The 22,719-nt window shown below is 29.9% G+C and overlaps 3 protein-coding genes across 9 annotated transcripts; 1 reads left to right on the top strand and 2 right to left on the bottom strand.

Annotated features, from left to right (window-relative positions):
- Nucleotides 1–4,826: 4,826 nt before the first annotated feature.
- Nucleotides 4,827–9,112, bottom strand: LOC110634277 (pentatricopeptide repeat-containing protein At3g53170). Of its 7 annotated transcripts, none has more exons than XR_002490953.2 (4): nt 8,559–9,112; nt 6,743–7,907; nt 6,336–6,405; nt 4,827–5,982 (listed from the first exon to the last, which is right to left on the bottom strand). XR_002490953.2 is itself a non-coding variant. In XM_021783218.2 (4 exons), the coding sequence occupies exons 1-3, from the start codon at nt 8,895–8,897 to the stop codon at nt 6,341–6,343; spliced, it is 1,500 nt and encodes a 499-aa protein (XP_021638910.2). In that variant the 5' UTR covers nt 8,898–9,111; the 3' UTR covers nt 4,827–5,982; nt 6,336–6,340. The 7 variants fall into 7 exon arrangements, 3 of the variants coding, with proteins under 3 accessions (XP_021638910.2, XP_021638911.2, XP_021638909.2); XR_009150461.1 differs by having other exon boundaries at nt 4,827–5,385; XR_009150460.1 differs by having other exon boundaries at nt 4,827–5,385; nt 6,277–6,405; nt 6,812–7,907; nt 8,559–9,111.
- A 3,653-nt stretch (nt 9,113–12,765) lies between these two features.
- LOC110634301 (uncharacterized) lies at nt 12,766–13,017 on the top strand. Its single transcript, XM_021783242.2, has one exon. It carries the CDS (start codon nt 12,766–12,768, stop codon nt 13,015–13,017), a length of 252 nt encoding a protein of 83 aa, XP_021638934.2.
- A 1,648-nt stretch (nt 13,018–14,665) lies between these two features.
- Nucleotides 14,666–20,383, bottom strand: LOC110634256 (cycloartenol-C-24-methyltransferase). Its single transcript, XM_058150939.1, has 14 exons — nt 20,308–20,383; nt 20,048–20,161; nt 18,146–18,212; nt 17,653–17,726; nt 17,469–17,553; nt 17,311–17,366; nt 16,854–16,908; nt 16,703–16,750; nt 16,421–16,504; nt 16,181–16,297; nt 16,020–16,103; nt 15,683–15,808; nt 15,429–15,526; nt 14,666–14,971 (listed from the first exon to the last, which is right to left on the bottom strand). Exons 2-14 carry the CDS (start codon nt 20,128–20,130, stop codon nt 14,917–14,919), a joined length of 1,032 nt encoding a protein of 343 aa, XP_058006922.1. The 5' UTR covers nt 20,131–20,161; nt 20,308–20,383; the 3' UTR covers nt 14,666–14,916.
- Nucleotides 20,384–22,719: the final 2,336 nt, after the last annotated feature.

Here is a 22,719-nt window from a genome sequence, read left to right as displayed (position 1 = left end):
TGTTTTCCAAATTCTATCCTTGTTTCCCATTAAAAATTTCTTACATTTGATGTTAGAAAAACTAAAAAGTGAAAAAGCCAAAGGTTGAGGTAGAAATGATCCACGCCCCACTTTTATTTTTCAATTCATATGATATAGAAAGATGGCTGGCCGGCTCCAATCAAACTCAATTAAATCACAAGACAAAAGAATCAATAAGAACCATTAATTTATTAGAAAATTAGGCAAACTAACACTTTAAATGTATAAAAATCAAGAAGATTTAACTTTTTCTAACTTTTCTTTACCTAAAAGTTTTTACAATGAAAGTAGTTAGTCACACTAAATCCAATTGATTCAACATCAAGCAACATACAAGTCTTTGATTTTCTTGAAAATTTTGAAGTGGGGTTGGCTTTAACTTGGAATTTTAGCATTGTTCACAAAAGATAGATGATCAACTCATCCAATAGCCAAAATGGGTCGGAAATATGCCATTATATTTTGTTTTCTTGAGCGTAATCAATGATACATTGATTGGGACTAAGTCTTTTTTCCCTTATCTAGGAGACGAAACACACTTGAATTAGCAGAAAAATTAACCAAGTATGTTTCTCCCTTTATTGACTTTAATTTTGTATGCATTGAGAGGGTTGATTCAATGGAAATTGCCACAAAGTACATTCTTTGGAGTAAAGGAAGGAACATAGAAGAAGAAGACTAACAAATCCTTCTCACATCGCATAATTAAGGGAAGGTCACTATGAAAGTGATTAATTTGTGCACTCATTCTAGGCTAAGGAAATGTTGTTTTTGGATTGAAATCGACTCCGACCATATCTTAGAGGATCTACTTTGATGATTTGTTTTAATAGGGGGATTAGGAGAGTAAGAACTTAAATTTAGATCTGTCAAGTGGGTAATATGCCTTTAATCACTGAAACAAGTCAGGCTAACCAGTTTTACTTGATGATTATATTGATCTTGTTCCTGAAAGAGACTTGTCAGAGTTGCCACATTACTTCAATGGAGAATCTGATGAATATATTAGGTATAAAACTGAAAAATGGAATCAAAACATTCTCATCTATTCCAACTTTTATCTAGTAGTTGGTACTTTGATTCTAAGCCCATCAACAAATGCCAATTACTGGATTCAAAGAGGCTATAATTGTGGATGCTTGAAAAAGAGAGAGAATTATTAAAGAGAGAGGGAGCATATGCCACAAAATGTAGCAATTATGAGAGAGGAAGAAAATGAGAGGAATAAAATAATTGCATTTGGTTCTAGTAAGTGCTGTGCCACTCTTGGGAACAAAGTGTATTCTGTCCATGATCACAGCAACCAGGACGTTGATAAAGATTGAAGAATCAATGAAGCTTAGCTTTAATTAGAGATTTTCCAACTTTAGAATAACACTATTTTCCTGCTGATTTCATAGGAAAAATAGGAACTTTTCTGACAAGAAAATTAAAGATTTAGTAAGTGTTTTAAGGACTTAAATCAGAGATTCTAATACAAATCAAACTTTCATGTTGGGTTAATCCATGATTACATACAAAACAAAGCTAAAAAATGGATCAGGTTTAACCCATCCTAAAAGCTAACTCGAGGGAGAAGAGTATCCAAGACTTAAAGGCCTATCCTAAACAAATATGAGATCTGAGGCTTAAGGGCCTATCTCAAACAAATGTGAGATATTAAAAAAAACCTCATGCTTGGAGTATGAAGTACTTATGAAAGGCGACTTTAATACCATTTCAAGAAAATGGGCACATCAAAATGACTAATCAAGTCAATATTGCAAGTTATTCACTTATATTCACTCTTTAATTTTTCAATTTTCTCAATGTTCGATATGTAATCCCAACAATTGCTTCCATGCATTTGGGTTTTTGATATTTTACATCCAACTAAAATGTGAGATCTGAGGCTTAAGGGCCTATCTCTAATAAACGTGAGATCTTAAAAAAAACCTCATGCTTGGAGCATGAAGCACTTATGAGAGGCGACTTTAATACTATTTTAAGAAAATGGACAAATTAAAATGACTAATCAAATCAATATTGCAAGTCATTCACTTATATTCACTCTTTAATTTTTCTATTTTCTCAATGTCCGATATGTAATCCCAACAATTACTTCCATGCATTTGGGTTTTTGATATTTTACATCCAATTTTAGGAATTATAAAAGGTTTTGAGAAATTGAAATTAGATTGCTCATATTTGTTCAGTTAGACAATTTTTTTTAAATGATATTCATAAATAGGGGTTTTTTGAATCAATTTTCGTATAGTGAAATTAAGTCTCTTCCTCAAGCGATTTTAAGAGCACACCCCTTTATGTCAATCTAATGTATCTATAATAAATAATTTTAAAGTGTTTTCGAATAAAATCATATCCTGATATTATTTTCCTTATCAACTTGGCTAACGCTATTAAATATTTAAAATTTTAATTTGTAATATCTATTTTCTTTGATAAATAATAAAAAATACATCAATTAATTATTTTTTTGCACAAAAATGGAAACAGCAAAAAAGAAAAATGGAAGCTGCAATGTGGTTTTTGGAGAATTAAAATTTCTAATGTTAGATTCTTGTCTAAATCATTTGAATTTGGCATTTTCACAAGAACCACAAAACATAATTACATAAATCTCACAAAGAAATGACTTTACATATTTGTCTAAATCACATGAAAATATCTTCATGTCTTATATAGAGATATGCTTCTCATTTCTCAATGATCACCAATGATGGTTGTGAATGGCTTCCAAAGTTGGCTCAACTATTAGCCACATGAAGTGAGAATGGGAACAAGGTCTAGTCCAATATTGTATGGCACAAGCACAACTCAAGCTAATGATTTAAAATTATGCAGCTTTACCAAACAAGGCCTTGGATAGGATAGATATGAGCCCTTTTTCCTAAGCAATTGGGGTTGGAGGAGGCATTGGTCAAGTGGGTGGGGGGAGCTTACAATTTTTCATACATGTAATGATTTTATTTGATGGGTTGTCTTTGAAAATTAATTAGGTTGAATGATTTGAATAGAATAGCAAGTTAATGGAGAATTGGAGATAGTCTCTGCTCTGCTTTAGTATTCATGTCAATTCCATCTCTTAATTTGCCCACATCTCACAGAAATTTGGAGATCTCAAATCTTGAAAGTCTTTTTATACTCTTGTCCTTTGTTGACTCATATTTTTTTATTTTTTGCATTTTTGCCGCCCATTGTATTATCTCATAGTCATTCCCTTCACAATATATATATATATATATATATATATATATATATATATATATATATATATATATATATATATATATATATATATATATATATATATATAATGAAATTTAAATCTTTTTGTGTTGAGATTGAGAAGCCAATTTTTTTAAAAAAATATTTTAGATGTTAAAAAATAATTTAAAATAAATTATTTAATATATATTAAAATATGTTAAATTATTTTAATATTCTCTAGCACATTTTAAAAAGTACTCATTTTTTTATTTGACTCTGATTGTACTTAAACTCAAGATTTCACAACTCGAGACTCTATTTATTTTGTAAAAAATAACTTATATATAGAAAGTGTTTTTCATGAAAAATGTTTCCTACAAAAATAATTTTTATAAAAATATTTTCATTATTTAGTTGTAATGTTAAATTAATAGTATGTGTTTATTTCACGTATGTATAAGTGTTTTAACATTTTAATAAGATTATTAAATCTAAGTTTATCTATGAAAGAGAAGAAATCATTTTCCTTAAAAATAACTTAGTTTTAGAAAAATATATTCTATTAATATATTTTCCTCTAGTGTGCCAAATGTTAAAAAATATTATAAAAAAAAAATAGTAGTAGCTTCAATAACAATTTGATTATTTTACTTCAATTGATTTCAAATTAATTAAATATTATTTTAATAAACTAATTAATGAAAAGTTTAACTAAATTAGTTCCATGAATTTTTTATAAATATTAATTTAATAATAAATTTATTATATAAAAAAATAAAAATTACATAAATTTAATATATATATATTATAAAATTAAATTCGCATAACACATAAAACACAAAAATTGTATAGAAATGAGAGCAAAAGAGAGAGGCAGTGAAAATAGATCTTTTACTTCAAATAAATTTTTTGAATGGTAGATTGGAATTGGAACTTAATCCAAATCACAAAGGCTTGATTTATGTTTTTCTTAAATAATTTTTTTTTAATTAAAAAAAAAAACAAAATTCAATATGAGAATTGATTAAAAATAATTAATCAAATTAAATTTTTATAAAATTTTAATTTCCAAACTCTCGAATTCTCAAACCACATTCAAACAATTTGAGCAAATATTTTAAATCCAAAATCATTTCATCAAATCCAAAACTCCACACTGAAACCCAGTAAGTTCAAGGCACTGATGGGCTTACCTCCATTTCTAAGTTCTTTTTCCTTCAATGAAGGCTCTCAATTGCAAAGCCCACAAAACAACCTTTGTTAAATAATCAACGCCTTGAATCCCAGGAGGAAATAGCAAAGAATTCCTTTCTGAAGTTTTCTCGTATAGAGTCCTGTTTAGAACCTGATTAATCGACTCCCAAATTAAAATGAAATCAGAAATAGGTTTTTGCTTACACCATCTTTATCGTCCCAGAAAGCAGCAACTTTTTATAGTCCACTGCAATTGACGAAAGAAATGAACAGAACTAATATTATTAAGCTATATGCAACATGAAATTGATCTAATCAATTATCCATCCACAAAGCAACACAATTTAGCCAGACAATTTATTCTGCGTCAAAAATCTTCAAGGGTATATGATATGCACACATTTGCCAAAAGGGAAATATTATTCAATATAGTTATTGCATTCTGCACTGAAATCCCATCTTTTTCCGATGCTTCTCTCATATTTTTCCATTTCTTTGTACAAAATGAATAGAGGTCAAAAAGCTCACCAAACTAGTTACATTTTCAACCAAGGATGTCCCTTGGAAGTACCTCTTGTCCATGGATGCTAGGTGATCTCATGTTGGAAACGTTGAGACATGGTTACCGGAGACATCAAACTCCATGCATTTCACACAGGTACCAGTTGGATAACACCAAAAGAGTTGTTCATTCCTTGCTTATACATAGCAGCGCATAGTATTGTTACTAGCGTACCAAAAGTTCCCTCATATACGACACCAGTCCTATCTCCTGAATTCTGAAAACCCTCTCTGGATATGAAAGACAAAAACTTGATACAGCTTCTCAGAACCAAAAGATGCTGATTGGATCTGTCCATGTTGGAAGTATCATGGAATCAAACAGTATGTTGGCTCCTCAGAGAAATGAATCATGTTTGTCAAGTTAACCATAGGCTGATTAAGGAAGCAATACTCACCCTGTTACAAATACGTGCATGCAAAATCACGTAATACAATCTGATTCTAATGAATATGTGTGGCAAGAAGAAGAAAAAGAGGGAAAGAAGAAGAAGAAGAAGAAGAAGAAGAAGAAGAAGTAAATGCAACTTGCATGTCATAAAACCAAATGCAAAATTTTAAGAAGCTGAAAGATTGCAGGTTTCTGGAAGGCTTTAGCTTTGACAAGGCCGTAGCCCATCCAACAGTCACTAAAACCAAATAAATGTCTCATTTTTTGTTGCTGGCCCATCCAAGATTAAAGTGTAAGAATTAAAACCAACAGTCGGATTGTAAGAATCCAGGATTTGTTGAAAGCCACTATGTATGGGCCAATATGTCTTCAAACTAACTCAACCAATCATGAATCACATTTTGTCCTTCCATTGTCCCTGCATCTCTAGCCTAGAGATCCAATAGTAATTAAGCCTTTCCTCATCACTTATTTATTCATTTTTTCTTTTTTACTGCCCTTTGGGATCTTGCCACCATTCATCAAAGGCATTCCTATTAAATAGGCGCCCTGTGCACAAAAGTAGCATTTCCTTGAGCCGGAGGTATTATGTTTATTGAACTTCCCTGCAAAATATAGTAAATTCGTAGATAAAATTTTCAATAATTTTTTCATATTCTTAAATCCCACTTTCACATGAGCACAACATAAAATGAACACCTAATACAAACAACGTTCACACATGCATATACTTAGATGTTACATTATCTACAAATCAAAAGGTTTTCATTGTGGGATATGTTTTTAACTTCTTTTACTTTCCTCCCTTTATTTCCATTTGTTTACTCTTTCGACAGGTTATTATTGTAATATCCAGCACACCATTAATGAAAGTAATTTGTGAGAAGTGGGCAACTTACAACAGCTAGCTGCAACAGAAGTAGCCACAAGAAAGGAAAATTTATTTCAATGTTCTCACCTCTTTCATTTGCATTGTCCATTTTCAAAGGTTGCTTCATTATTCCATAATAACCCAAGTGCTAGTGTGCCTGAGTAAACACAATAAACAGGCGAGGAGTATCCATGAGTATTGCCTGAAGTATGAGAATTCATTCATTATGTAAATAATATTAATATTCATAAACAAAAAGTGTTTTCAGGTTAAATACTTGGCAGTCCTGAGTATTTGAAAACTAAATTAAGCTAGGATAGGAACTGGCATGAGAGGTAAGGATATTCTCCTACCAACCACACTCACAGACCTAAGCAGGCAATATAGCATACTTCTATTGCTCAAAACTTACAATTGAGCTACTAGGAAAACAAGGTTGATAGTATGAACAGACAAAATAATAATAATAATAAGCAAGGGTTTAAACAACTTACCAGTTGAAGGAGAGATTCTCAGAAACCAACAGATAGTACTATTAGCATGTACAACGAATCACAAGATACCTGAATTTTCCTTCACTGTAATCATATTCTTTTCCAAATCTTGAGCAGCTTCAGTCATTCCTTGGCTAGTATAGGCTTGGATCATGGTTGCGAAGGTGATACTATCAGGCTTGCATTTTCTTTCCTCCATAGCCAGAAATAACTGAGCCATCTTTTCGATATCACCAGCCTGACCATAGGCATTGATGATGCAATTAAAGAATGGGGTATCTATTACTACATCAGAGTTCTCGACTTGCCTCAAAATTGAATCAACTTTCATTATAAGCCCAGCTCTGCTGTAAGCATTAACAAGAGAACAGTATGTAACAGCATTAGGCTTCATTCCTTGATGCTTCATTCTTTTGAAGTACTCATCCATCTTCTCAATATCACCAGCCTTTCCAAAAGTCTCAATAATAATGTTATAAGTAACAACGGTTGGAGAGAAGAACCTTCTCTGCATAAATTTCATAACAGCCTTTATCTTCTCATACAAGCCTGCTTTCCCATATGATCTTATCAAGATATTAAATGTCTTTATGTCTGGGCTCAATCCCATTAGCTGAAATTCATTATACCATTTCTCCATCTTCTCAATTTGTCCATTGTTCCCGTAGGCTCCAATGACAGAATTAAATGTGAAAATATCTGGACTGGAGCTGCCGCTTTCAATCATATCTGTCAATGAGTTCTCCATTTCTTCAAACATTTTAGCCTTACCATATCCGTTGATAATAGTGTTAAATGTTACACTGCTGCATTCAACTCCCAGATATGACATCTCAGCAAGAATTCTTCCAATCAGATCAAAACGAAGGAGTTTAGTGCAAAAATTTACAAGGACAGAATATGTATACACATCTGGTTTGCAGTCAGAGACTGATTTCATATCATCAACAATAGAAAATGCCTTGTCAAGTTGGCCACTTTCTCCATAAGCACTTACAAGAGCAGTGTAAACATCAACAGTGGGTTGGAGGCCTTCAGACTGCATGATCTCAAAAAGAAAACAAGCCTCCTCAGGTTGCCTGCACTTTCCAAGCATCATCAATAACTTTGTGTATGTTCGGCATCGTGGCTCATACCAGTGTTGGTTACGGAGAAGCTCGAAAATCTAAAATAAGATGTGCATATTCATTTCAAAAGTAATTAGAGACTTGAGAAGTTCAAGAATAAATGTACACATTCCAAATCTAAGATAAAATGTCGTAACTCATAAATTAAATGGCAGCTGTCAACTTCTTAGAATTTGCAAGAAATTGACAAATGCAGCAGTTGAATTAACAACGACATAATAATTATGGAAAACTAAACCCCTTTCTGGTTTGGATTATGCATCATAAAAGCAATGTCATTATTTTAAGCTTAGTTCAGACTCTAGTTTGGCAGTCTAATCTTTATAGCAAAAACTCAGCAATGAAAAGAGACACAGAAGCATCAAGACTTTCATAAGAAGCATTATATCACTGGCCTGAAGCAGAAACACATCAAAATTAATTAAGAGAAAGTCCCTGCAAATCTTGAAATCCATATGATGACGACCAAATTATCTGAAATGGAACATAGCGTGAAAGACCCAGAAGCCAAAAAACAGAACGACCATCAAATCATTATGGCACAGAACCCAAAAAGGCAGAAACAAAACTACTTTAGAATCTTCGACACAAACACAAACAGCGAAAAACAATAAATTACTTCCCCAAAAGAGAAAAAAAAATAAAAAAATAAACACACGTAAAGCCAAGCAACTAAACACCCAGCAAACCTTAAGAGCAGATTCCCAACGGTTATCCCTTATCGCGTCATCAAGAGACTCCAAAACAGCCTTAGGCCAAAGCCTATTATACTTCTTGGAATTGGCTTTTTGTTCTATAGCCTTTATAGCAGCATCCGTTCTCAGAATCCGGGACAAGTCCTTCTTTGGTTGCCTCTGGATGCCCACTGGCACCAAGTCGGAACTCAATTTCGATGACTGGATAGTGAGAAGTTGTGAGTCTGAGTGAAAGCAAAGTTCTTTGAGGATTTTTGTCAAATGGGTAGTGGGTGGAGTGGAGACGGAGTATGACCAGCAAAGGTTTTTGCAAGAAAGGGAGTCTGACTGCATTGCGCTGTGTGGAGTGTTTGAAAGCTGTTTTCAATTTAGTCCGGAGAAAGGGGGCGGGAGATACATTGAGATCGTGGTGGCAGATCACCGTTAGCCGTTATCCCTCAAAGGATGGAAATAAATTAGAACGACAGCAAATTGGGAGGAAGGAAATTAGGATAGAGGAAAAAACAGAGGGAGGTGGAAAAAATAAGTAAACTTATCCTTCCTGTAACGCTTTGTTTGGATGTTGATTGCGCAGAAGAAATGATAAATTAAAGCGAATAAATGAAGGGCACAGATGAGAAATTAATTTTTTTTAATTATTTGAATCTATGTAAGATATTTCAAGAAATTCTATTATATTCTTCTTCTAAATATATAAAAAAATTTAATAGTTAAAATAATAAAAACTATTACATAATTAAGTTAATTTTAAATGATTATATATTTTTAAATAATGTTTTTATTATATTATTATATTTTTATTATGAAATTTTTATTAAAATGTTAAAAATAAAAAATTAACAAAAAAATATGAAATAATATTTATTTAATAAAAAAATAAAAAATAAAATAGTTAATAAAAATTTTAAGGTATTATTTACTTTTCATATATTAAAATTAATATATATATATATATATATATTTCACTTTCAATTAGGGAAAATATTTTAAATTAATGAAAAAAATTAAGCAGTATAATTTTCTTTTATTTTTTTTTATTTTTTTCTTTATTTATTATCTAAATAAAAAATTGAAAAATTATATTTTCTTTTTTTATTTATTTTTTCAATAAAAACAACAGTTGAAACCGTCAGTATTTTTTTATAATATAAAATTAAAATTTAGTAAATATAATATATTTATTTGAGAAAATGGTCAATAATAGGATTTTTTTTTATATTCATATTTGATGATGATAATGATAATAATGATAATAATAATAATAATAATAATAATAATAATAAACACTCTTTATTAAGGGATATCCCTCATGCCTAGAGGTGGCCGGTTCCTAATTGAAATTAACATTTTTAATTTAAGGTTTAAAGTAATTAAAATTAGACTGTAGAGTTTTAATTAATTTTAATTTTGGGGTAATTTCATATTAAATTAAATTTAATATTTTTTTAAACGAAAATTTTTAATTTATTTCAAATATAATGAAACCAGTCGATTGTGATCTTGGTAGTATTAAAGTTTAAAAGTTTTGATTTAAATTTAATTTAATTTAAAAATTAAAATTTATATTCTAAATTTCTTTATTGAAATAAAAAAAATAAGAAATTAAAATTCTTATTTTTTTTAATTTTTAATTTAAGTTTAAAAATTAAGAAATTTATTTTTTTATTTTTATGTTAAATTGAATTTAAATTTAAATTTTTGGACTGATTTGATAAAACATAAAAAATAAATGACTTAAAGTTCAATTTAGCCCTTATATTTATTGAAAAGTTTAATTTAATTTATTTTTAATTTTTTTATTTAATTTAGTCTAAAATTTTTAATTTAAACTCAATTTTACCTAAAAATTAAAAAAATTAAAAAAAATTGCTTAATTTTTGGACTTAAATAAAAAAAAATAATAGATTTAATCTTAAAATTAATAGATTAAGCTTCTTAATTTTTTTTATTTACATTGAAAAAATAAAGAAATTTAGTCTATAAAATTTTAATTTTTGAGTTAAATTGAATTTAAATTAAAAATTTTAGATTAAATTAAATAAAAAATTAAAAATAATTAAATTAAATATCTTAAATATTTTATTAAAAATAAATTAAATTGAAGAGTTTTAAGAGAAAAAAAAAAATCAAAGAAATGGAAAGTTGGTGGTCAAATGATGTGAGAGTATGACATTAATTGCTTGTGTTGACAATTTGTGTTAATAAATAAAAAATGTCCCATAAAAATGGAATCATTCCATTCAACTCGGAGACTATCACAACTTGCGCTTAAAGACAAAATATGCTGATTAATTAATTTTGTGGTGAAGGTATCCCTATATCTTTTGGTTTATATAAGGACGGTGCCAACCCATTAATACTATTTTTTTTTATAATAATAATAATAATAATTTTATATTAAAATTTTAATTTAATTTTTTTTATATTTTACATATAATTAATTTAATTTAATTTTTTTATATTTCACATATAATTTTACTATAAAAAATTATAATTCATCTATTTACGTTGAGTCAATCTACTAAAGAATAAAACACTTTTAAAATAAATATATTTTTTATTTATAAAAATTAAATATTTAATTTCACTTAAAAAATAAGAATGTGAAATAATTCATATCAAATACTGGATCAAAAATTTACTTTTATTTTTAGCAAGAAAAATAAATTAGAAAATTTTTTTAAAAATATTATTTAAATATTAATTTTAAAATTATTAAATTTATTTTATATTAAAATCTCCAAAATGCCAAACTTCTAGGCTTCTAGTTGAACGCCGCATACTTGAAGCTGTCTGGCACAGGAACCAAACTATGTGATTTTTCACAAAAACTAAGGGCATAATGGGAAAATAAAAGTAGCCCCATAGGCCAACAACCGGAGTCGCCGGTCACCACAACCCTAACGTTTGGACGTTACACGCATTTTTCAAGAAATCACGCGGTTTTCCACCTGCCATTGTAAGATTATTTATTTTGCAATTTAGGACCTCCATTATACGATATTTATCGAAGTTCCTTTCACAAAATTAGCTTTTTTTTTAAATAAAAAGAATTTTACTCCTATGAAAATTTTGATTAAATAGAATTATGTTATCTATGCCATTTCTTATAATCTTCAAGTTTCTATGACATTATTATTATCAAAGAAAAAAATTTATTTCATATTAATTAAAAATAGAAATAGTATTAAATAGATTGATGACATAAATTACTCTTATAATCTCTAACTCATAAGAGATTTATGTCGGGATAAAAACTTTTCTACTAGAGTATAAGATAAGACAGATTTCTATGTTAGATTTTTTTTTTTATATTTTATTTTGATTTACCATTATATAATATAAATTTATTTATTAAAAAATAAATTATAAATTGAAAAAATAATAAAAATAAATAAATACATAAAACTATATTATATTTAATAAAAAATAATAATATATTATTATCAATATAAGTTACGAGGATTCTTACCCTTCACAATATCAATATCTAAAAAATTGATCGAATGCGAGATGAATCAAATTGGGTTCGAAAATCATTGTGATTCGAAGATGATAATAAATAATAAATTAAAAGATCTTCAATTGTTCATTTAATTATTTTATTAAGTATGATACATTTTTTAAAAAATAAATATATTAAGCTGGGGTGCTTCCATGATACTTTGTTTTTAACAATGTAAAACTTATTATGTAAATAATTACCATTAAATAAATTAATAAGTCATAGTTTAATAGTAAAAAAATAAAGAAAAAATAAAGTAATAATAGAAAACACCAAAAGAAATCCTTAATTACTTATCTTGAAACAGGATTGAAAAGATAAAAGCAAAAAAATATAGGGGCAGAATTAAGAAATATGTAAAATATCGAGGCAAAAATGCAAATAGGTTTACCTAACAAATAAAAAGGAAAATTATTGAATATGTGAAAGGAAAGACAAGCTGCGAGAGCAAAGCACCCGTGTATATATATTCCACATAAATAGCTTTTGTTCTACTCAAGCAAACATTAAAAAACCTCTTCACCCCCCATTTTCATGGCCTCTCACGTCTGGGACGCCTTCTAGCAATTCTTTCCTCTCTCTCTCTCACTCTTCATTTTCCTTTTCCTTTCTCGTTTTCTTTCTGTTTCTTGGAAAACAAACAGTTTCCAAGAAAGTTTGTATCCTGGAGAGAAGGGGAGATATAAAGAAACAGAGATGGCGAAGTATATGGAGATGTTGGATGTTGGTGTGAGAATCGCTGCAAGATTTCACTCTCATTGCCCGCAGACTGCTCGCATGTACTACCACCCTCCAGCTAACACCGAGGACCACCACAACCATCACCAGGACCACCACCATCATGGCAGCGGTACCGGCAACGTTTGTAGTGATGACAGGGTAGGTTTTTTGGCCCCAAAGGCAGCCTTGGGGGTGGATGCAAAAGATTTCATTCTTTTTTCAGTTTAATAGAAGATGGGGGGATTTTTCACATAACAAAAAAAATAAAAAAAATAAAAAAAATAAAATAAAATAAAAAGGGTTCTTTTTCCAAGTGTATTTGTTGAGATTATTTTTCATTATATTAAAGAACTTCTTATTGTTCTCAAATATGAATTATTGTTTCATTATTATTATTTAATAGAGAGATTGCGAGAGAGTAGAGGCTCAAATAAAGCTCGTGAGTAATATAATTTTAACCACAAAAAACAAGTTAAGCTAATACATGTTGATTAATTTATAAATTTTAATTTAACAATATTAAAATTAAGTCAATCATGGTTAATTTTGATTTGGTTGTTTTAGGTGAAAGTAGAGATTTTTGGTCATATTTATAACTTCACATATATATGAATTAAACCAATGATTTTGTAATATTTTAGAAAAAGAAATTATGATCTTGGCTAATTAGTTATACAAGAAGGTTTGATTCTTTTCTTCTCACACAAACTAAGAATGATTGGTTTGTTCATCTGAAGCTAATTCTGGAGTTAGATTAATTGAAAAAAGAGAAAGAATCATCAAGAAGATATTAGGTATTTTATTCCGTTAATCATGGACCTCTCAAAAGTGTTGAACTCCCCACTCCCACAAATAGAGGTATTCGGCTGCGGATCTTTTCGTAAAGGATTTTGACTCCTTCTAAGGCTTTGAATTGTTGAACAAAATTACGTCTGCCATTCTCTCTCTCTCTGTCTCTCTACATTTTGTAACCCAAAAATTTATTTTTTATTTTAGAGTTGCAGCGGTAAACTATTTTTTTTTTTAATTTACTTTTAATAAATGTAGATATCTTTTTCAATAAGAATTTTTGTTATGAGAAAAATTAGACAGTATTTCCCTATCAAAGTATTATTTTAGAAATTGAACAAGAAAAAAAGTTAATTTGGACTTTTCTCCACCAACCCAACATTTGGCAAATCTAATTTTATTCCTTAGCTTTGTCTCATTTTATTCCTCATTATGTTGTGAAAAATCTAATTCACGTGCGTGATATTACTATTAGCCTTACAGTAATTTTTTTTCCCCTTTTTTATGATTTTTCAATCAAATTCTTCTGCTTGTTCAAATTTCGAATTTTCAAGGATTGGCTTCTAGAGGGCGGCTACATGAAAAAATATTTCCTAAATAAATTATTTTAAGATATTAAAAATTAAATTTCATATTTTTTAATCATTTTTCAAGATTTTCCTTTTTTTAATACAATTATGAAAATTACCCACTATTACTAGATTAATAAAAATATTATTTACCACGACAGTAATGATGCAGTAAAATTTATGGTCGGCTTGTTAGCTTCTTTCTTTTTTTTTTTTTTGTAAAATTTTTAATCAGAAAACAATCTTCAAAGGGTTACTGTAGTCCAGGATCTGTACACGCCTCGGCCTCTGGAATGAAATAAAGAAGACTTCCCTCTTCCATTTTTACAGAATATTCCAAAACATTTCGTACAGACTACCACGCACAAAGTTACAAAAACAACATTCCCATTCTTCAAATGACAGATGGGAATCAAAGCTCACCAACATGTTAAAAAAAATTCCAAGCACCACATGGGACACAAATGTAAAATAATAATATCACAAGATTGGGAAGAACATGCAGACAAAAATGCCAATTAGGCAAGGCAAAATTCTAATATGTTAGATTAGTTAAGAAACTACACTGGAACACAAATATGATGAAATTTCATCAAGCAAATAGCACTAGGTACAAAACAACTCTGGAAATTGAACACATGCGTTGTACATAACATAGAAGCTGCCTATCAGTTCACTGAAATTGGATACTGATACAAACTGAGGATGCCCAGGAAGATTTAAGCGTTAAATCAGCGGGCAAATTGGTTTGCATTAGAGCTCACTGACTCTATGAATGTGGTTTTTGAGCCAAAAAGAAAAACATTGGGGTGAAAATCTCCCTCCTGTAACAAATAGTAGCATAATTCTGTTATTGGTACTGGCAAGAAGTTTAGCAACTTGGTGAAAGAAAAAGGAGATGAATAATTTATTGAAGAGGATTCCAATTTTTTGCAGGAGAAGCCTAATTTGTTGAGTCTTTTGTTCATGTGCTACCTATGAGTGACCCAACATACAGCCTTTGAGCATAAAACTTGGAGGAATTTGTTTAAAATGTTGGCCAAGACCAGAAAATCGTCAGTTGTATTGGTGCCTGCACCATGTGCATCTGGCGGTATGCTGCCACCTAAACACTAAGTGAGAAGATAAGAGGAATGCTTTTTGTGGAAGAATCAAAAAATATCCTACGACTGAATAGGAGGAGAATGAGTTGTAAACCCCCACCCACCGACATGCATATGCACGGAGTAGCCGGTGGACTGAAGGATTGAAGAAAAAAAAAATGATGAAATGAAAACTCACCTTCCACCTTCAACTAATCCCTCTGCAGCCTTCTCCAGAAAATCTTGAACCCTTTGACTTCCCTTTGGAGCAAGTCCCACAAATTCTAGGAACTTGACCTGCAAAGTGAAAAAAAAAAAAAAAAAAAAAACAGTTAACTACTTGCAAGATGACAATTACTGAGATTTGAGAAATATACAGTAGCCAGTAGATTTGTCAATTTCAAAAGCTATGGTTGAAAGTGTTACAAGAACTAGGCAAATTTTATGTCCTACCATGTTTCTTGTGAAAAATCTTCCAGGGACTGTTAATCGGAAGCTACTCAGAGAGAAGTGATTTTTATCCAAGGGCAAGAACCATGGGACAGGTGAGCTTTCTGCAAGATCTTTTGACCACATGACCTTCACAGAAAAATAAAATACATTATTAGCTCTGAATATATATTTAGCATCTTATATAAAGGGTGTCTTAATGCATGAGTCTTTCTAAACTACAGGCTCCAGCAAGGGTTGATCGTATACAACAGATATTAAGGAGGCTACATCAGCTATTTGATATCACAAGTATTTTAAATTTTGACAATACGGGAGAGAATAGACACTTGTGTCTCACCTCAAAACCGGCTTTTTTGAGAGCTTCAATGCATTGCCCAGTTATTCTAATGTCTGGAAGACCATCTCCGATCTCAATTTCTGCCTGCACATTCAAAATCTTTCAAATTCAAAAGGACAGCAGAAACAGGAGGCATCTTTAATACTTGTAAGATATCTAACCTTAATTTTCTGATGTTCTTGGTTATTGGGATCAAAAGAATCAGTCATGCACCATTCATAAGCAGCAAAAAATTGTCCGGGCTTCAATACTCTGTAAATCTCACTGTAGCATCCATACTGTTTGGAACATAAAAAAAAAATTACAAAGAGAACCCAAAATGGGAGATAGTATATATAACATATGCAGGTAAATGTATACGTATAAATAATTATTAGAAGACTTGTTTTCTATAGTCATACTGCATCTGGCGCATGGCAAGTAGCTTCAATTGCATATATTGCATCAAAACTACTGTCAGGAAATGGCATTTTCATGAAGTCGGCCTGCATCATCAAGAAAGATTATCAATAACAATTCACTGTTAAATGATATCATATGTCTCAAATTATTTCATTCCATCTGCCTGTTAAAATTTTAATGAATGTATAAGACATTAATAACACACAAACGAGAGGAAATGGGAAAAGTAAAATTTTCAAATATGAGTGATTGAAAAGAACTTGGCCAAGAATATAACCAACCTTCACAAAATCACAGGTCTTGTCCATTCCTGCAATGCGATTCAGTTCCTGTGAACAACATAACCAAAAAGATTCAAAGCCACCTCAAAAAAGTAACAAAAATTCCAATATTCTTCGATTAATCAAGAAGATGCAAAGGATATGCAACCACCTTTCCTCTTGCTATCTGATATTCGTTGTTGTTCAGCCCTGTAACAGATGTCAAGCTGCAACAAATGACCATGGAAATTAATGATGCTAAGAGCCCTCTATTGAATGCATGTATCTTGAAACTCCAGAGATATTAATTGCAATAAGCATGAATCACAGTAGGGTGCTGATACAACAAGTAATAGCTTGCAGCTCTAAGGCAATGCTGTTCACTTGTATAATCCATTTAGAAAAAAATATGACACCAGCAGCCACTACTTTTCCTTTAAAATGGGTAACCAAAAGTACATTATTCTTTTATAAGTCGAGTATTCAACAGGAATCACAAAGTAAAATCTAATATAATGCTCAGCCTGCTGCAAATAAAGTTGCTTTCTAAGTTGGATTGATGTTGTTTGCATCCTAGGCCCTAGCATTAGTTGTCACTACTAGACAAAGGAAAATGTTTGTCCACTGACCTGAATCGAGCAATTTCTCTCAGTGGTCCACCAATTCCACATCCTACATCCAATACCTATTATAAAAAAGATAAGATTAAGTAAACAAATCAAACCAATTACAAAGAGAAGGATCTCTTTGTTGTCAGTGCCTCCATGCTCTATAAGATTACACAAACCTTGTTTCCAGGTTTCAGGCCAAGCTGTAAAGCAAGAAAGTGCTCATGTCGCTTAATGCTTTCCCGAAGGGACTCCCCTTTAAATCTGGAAGAATAAATATAAGCTTAGCTTTATAAGCAGCATTTGCTAAATAACTATACTCCATCACTTAAGCATGAAATGGAGAAGATGATTGAAGGATACCTGTGTGCAAAATGGAAAGACTCTCCCCAGCCAAACTCATAAAAGCTAGTAACAAGATTATAGTATTTATTAACCTGAAATCCATATGAGGCAACGGTTAAATATTATTTTTTGGACAGCCAATCCAGATAGCACCCAAAAGAAAACCAACAGGTTATTTCCATTTCCAGTGATAGAGAACTGACTAATCAGGGAAAAGGAGTTCAATTCTTCACACCTAATAGAAATGATACAAAAAGCTGTTCATCTAAACAAACAGGTGGACACCTAGTTATTCTTCTATTTTATTTATTTTTGCCTAATTGATGTTGTATTTTGAAAAGATTTGAACTTGGACATTCAATCGTGTAAAGAAAATAATGATGATTGTGAAATAATTTCCCAAAAAATTTTCATGGATTAAGTCCTCTCTCGATCCAAACTAAAAAAAAAAAAATGTTTGTTTGAGCAGTAACAAGTACAAGGCATAGCATAAACATAGATCTTCCCCTACCATGTCAGTGTAGTTGGCTTTTCTCTCTTCCTCAGCACCTCCATAAAAGACATGATACTTCTCATATCTGAATCATTAAGCAAAGATTTTTATCACAAATTCAATAAATTTTAAGGAAATTCAAGGATGGAAACTCAAACCATCACACAGGATGCACAAGATATTAGGAAGTTGTACTGTAAAATTCAGACCATGATCATTCAGGCAGATAACAACATCATTTGTGCCACGCAATTTCTCACCAATTCATAATATGTAAAAACTTGATTTCACCCAAAATATTGTATGATAGCATTCCAACATTATAATCCATCAGCATTAAACTCAAATTACACCAAGGCTTTAACAAAAACAAAAATGTATTTTCTTGTCTTTTGCTCTTCATTTTCCATCAAGGCATCGACAAATCAAAGACTTTGTCAATGTAAAGAAAAAATACAACAGCTCAATAAAGTGCACTTTTAAATGATGTTTATATACAAATACAGGTAACCAAAAATTGCGTAGGCTTCTAAATCTTTCTAAAGATTAATATTTCAAGGGTTCAATTAATCCCTGAAAAGGTTTCAATTAATAATTTATTTTTAACTTCGGGATTCTTTATAAATAGCATAACTATTCGAGGAACACCTTTTTTTTTTCATGATCTCATTTGCTCTTACAACACATGTATTTTTTTTTTTTTACAAACAACAAACAGTAATTTTCACCTCAGTTTGTCAAGAAATCAGAGGCATGCTAAGATTATTCTGAATAGACAAAAAAAAAGATACCATTAAATGGCCTTCATCTACGTGACACAATATTTTCATGATTTCTTATTCCACTGAAACAGAGTCTACCATCTTTTCTCCAGGCAACAAAAAGAAATAACACACTCAATGGAACCAACATTCACCCCTCACATATGTGTTTTATTTTTCTCCATCTTTCCAGTTTCCATATTGAAACATTTTCTTATTTTTTGGTGAAAATTATGGCTAACAACCTCCGATTCTTTGGCACTATAAAAGACATGAGTGAAACGTCAAACCTAATTAAGTGTTTTCTTACACGCTTACATTTACACCTCATTGATATTATTGGACTAGGTAGATGCGCCATGAATGAAACTACATCACCAAGTCACTATAAAAGCAAGCAGCTACACGTCAACGCTACAGGCTAGGGACCACATTATCTCTCTCATCAATCTGTCTTGTAACCATCTACTGATTCAGTTTCATTAGAACTCACCTGGAAATGATAAATTATGAAGAAAAAGGGAAATTCTTCGCAATTATGGCTAAAAAGTGAAACTATATACATTAAAAGGATTTTACTTTTCAGAGAGAATTAAGCTTCATATAGAAAACCAAAATTAATCACAAGAATGCTGGCAGCTTAATGAAGAGAAACAATGAAAAAGCTGATAGTCTATAGATAAGAAAATCAACTAAATCTAGCAATTGAAAGCATAGTAAAATAGCAAAGTTGAAGCATTTTAGAGAGGGGGAAGAGAGAGAGAGAGAGAGAGAGAGAGAGAGAGAGAGAGAGAGAGAGAGAGAGCACAAAGAGATCAAAGTACAACTAAGCAGGAGCATTGATAGATTAAGCAGAATTCTAAAGAGAGAATCATGCAACACTTTCTAAGCTTCAAAATCAAACTAGGAATTCTAGTAAAGAAACAGATAGATTCACATGCAACAATCTCAGAGAGAGAAAATGAAAGAATTCAGCATCATTCTAGAGAGAGAAACAAATTCTAGTATCAATCTAAAGCGTTTACAAAAAAAAAAAAAAAGAAAAGAAAATCAACATTCAGAGGCATTCCAAAAAAAAATCTTGAGAAACATTAATGCGTCATTGCAGAGATGAAGAGAGAGAGAGAGAGAGAGAGAGAGAGAGAGAGAGTATATCTACGTTTCGACGGCGGAGAGAACATCACTTTTATCGATCTTTCCGCCGAGACCGGAAGCGAGATCCAATGCGCTGGCTTTCGACATCTGGAGATTGAAGAAACAGATTCACCGAGATCTAAAAGCAAAAAAAAAAAAAGAAAAAAAAAAGAAAAGAACAATCAGAATCGAAGAACTACAAAATTCAGCCTCATAATGAGTAGAAAAATTACATTGAACAAAGGAAGAATGCTTAAGAGAGCTAAGAGGGAATGGAAGGGTCACCTCTTTTGTATGCTCTGTGGATACAGAGAGGGAAGAGAGAGATAGAGAGGTATTCAAGTGTGACTTGTCTCTAAATTATATAAATTATATTATTACCTTTATAAATGTAATTTTAACACTTTTAAATAAATTATTATTTTTTTAAATTAAATTATTATAATAATATTTATATTTTTATAATAGATACATTTATAATTGAAATGGCCAGTGAAATAAAAAGTAATATTATTATTTTTTTTAACTTAAAAATTACCACAATAAGTTAAAAGGGATTGTTTTTAAATAAAATTACAATTTAAAAATTTTTAATAAAAAATTAAAGTTAATGACACAAGTGAAGCATTACCCCCAATTATTAATTAGGATAAATTACTTCTCCACGCCATAATTTTCTTTATTTTAAAAAATAAATAAAACATTCTTAAATTTTAATTTTCTCAAATAATTTCATTTTTTCATTTTTTTTGTTTCTATCATTAATAATGTATGAAAAGACTTTAATAGACCTCAAGATAAATTATTATTTCATGCTAAATATGGTTATTATGAACTTTTTTTTCTCTCATTAATAGTTTTTTAATTCATTGATTAACAATTAAATTTATAAAAATTGACGAATTAATAAAAGTATATAGAACGACTAAAATTTATAAATATTATTATTTGTTTTTTAAAATATAGTGTTGATTATAATATAATATAAAAATAAAAAATAATTTATGTGTTTAATTATAATTTATACAAATTTAATTAAATATAATATATTTTAGATAATTAATACGATTTTATTAATGAGACAAAATGTAATGGAAGGAGCGGCAGAAAGAATTAACAAGAGGAAAGACAGTGCAGCAGTGCGTTCTTTTCTTTGACGACAAAAATGCTTCTTTGTGCTTCACATGAAAGTTCATGGGTTGATTCGCGTGGGCCTCTCACTCACTGCCTGTTAGTTCAGATTTGGACCATTATTCGGATTTTTCAGATTTGGATAGAGTAATAGTAAGTTTCATTTTATCCGGGTCGGATCCGAATTTCTTTTTCGGCGTGCGCACCAATATTGTGCCGTTTTCCGATTCATCCAACGCTGGTCATAACTCGGTGGTTTATCAGGCAATTTACTACTTAACTTCCGAGCTTTGAATTCAGATTAGTGTCCCTTTGTACTTCAAATATAGAAGCATTCAAATATGAGATTTACTTTTATCAATCACTAGGATATTTGAGATGTCTCTATATTGCCTAATTAACAATAATATTACACCATGGCTACTTTAGATTCCTAACCAAAATATCAAGATGAAGTTAAAGTTATGGCATTTTAAATAGCTTCTCTACCGGATTCTTGCTACCTAGTGCTTAACCATATGAGAGAAAAGGTATGATTTTTTATTTTATTTTATTTTAATTTTGTGTTGATATTAAGGAATGATTGAAGAATTATAATTTATATTGTTTTCATTTAGGAAAAAAAATCATTTACAAAAAAAAATTCAATTCAATTCTTACATTATCATATTTTTTTATATAATTTTTATTTTTTAAAAATATTTTTTTTACTTATTAAATTTTCAAATACGAGAAGTGACCAAAAAAAAAGTCGTTGAGTTGAATTCTTTTAAAATTTTACTCATCTATTTAGAAATTATAATTTTATAATAATTCGATTCAATTGATTTATTTTTTTATCAATTCTCATGTTTTGGAGTAAATAATTTAAAAAAAAAATTATTTTAAAAGAAATATAATTCATATATAACTGTGTGAGAATTCTTTTAAATTTTTTGCTTGTAAATAATTTATTTTAAAGGAATTGTTAGTGTACAAACAAGAGAATTCAATGAGGGATTAAGAGAGATTGAGGGCAAGGGAGATGGAGAGAGAAACAGAATATGTGTGTGAGGAGAAAGAAAAGACGGAGACAAAAAAATAGGAGATGAAGGGAAAGAGAGAGATTATATATATATATATATTGAAATATTATTTTAAATATATAAAAATATTAGAATACCTCAATCTAAATTTTAATGAAGAAGAAATATCTTTTGAGAGTTAGGAGATATGTTAAGATCCCACATTAATTTTTGAGAGTGAGTTAAATTTTATTTATTTTTTTAAAAAATTTTATGTTGAATTTTTAATTTATATAAAATTTTGATTATTCTTCTATTGAACCAGTAGCATGATTTAATGAGTAGAGAATAGGGATTGGTACTCAAAATTGAATCTATATATGTCTGAACAAAATTATGGCATACAAGTTTTTAAAGGTTGAGATTCATTTAACGAAAATAAATAAATAAATTCAAACAGTTTCATGAGTTTTTTTTTTTAATTTATTAAAAAAAATTTATAAATAAAAAATTATTATTCTTTCTATCTCACAAAAATAGATTTAATTGTATTTTTGTATGA

Source organism: Hevea brasiliensis, chromosome 8 (assembly GCF_030052815.1).
Source record: "Hevea brasiliensis isolate MT/VB/25A 57/8 chromosome 8, ASM3005281v1, whole genome shotgun sequence".
Taxonomy (NCBI): Eukaryota; Viridiplantae; Streptophyta; class Magnoliopsida; order Malpighiales; family Euphorbiaceae; genus Hevea; species Hevea brasiliensis.
The sequence above is the reverse complement of the archived record's forward strand: the minus strand, read 5'-3'. Positions and strand labels throughout refer to the sequence as shown.

Bases quoted from the DNA above. Each gene is read 5' to 3' on its own strand.
- LOC110634277 (XM_021783217.2), bottom strand. From the start codon at position 8,897: ATGCAGTCAGACTCCCTTTCTTGCAAAAACCTTTGCTGGTCATACTCC. The intron at 7,908-8,558 runs GTTTGCTGGGTG...ATCTTATTTTAG, and splicing joins GTTGGGAATCTGCTCTTAAG to ATTTTCGAGCTTCTCCGTAA. The intron at 6,406-6,811 runs GTATCTTGTGAT...GTGTTTACTCAG, and splicing joins TACAGTGAAGGAAAATTCAG to GCACACTAGCACTTGGGTTA.
- LOC110634301 (XM_021783242.2), top strand. From the start codon at position 12,766: ATGGCGAAGTATATGGAGATGTTGGATGTTGGTGTGAGAATCGCTGCA.
- LOC110634256 (XM_058150939.1), bottom strand. From the start codon at position 20,130: ATGTCGAAAGCCAGCGCATTGGATCTCGCTTCCGGTCTCGGCGGAAAG. The intron at 17,727-18,145 runs GTAGGGGAAGAT...TATGGATTTCAG, and splicing joins AAGCCAACTACACTGACATG to GTTAATAAATACTATAATCT. The intron at 14,972-15,428 runs GTGAGTTTTCAT...TATTTGTTACAG, and splicing joins GGATTAGTTGAAGGTGGAAG to GAGGGAGATTTTCACCCCAA.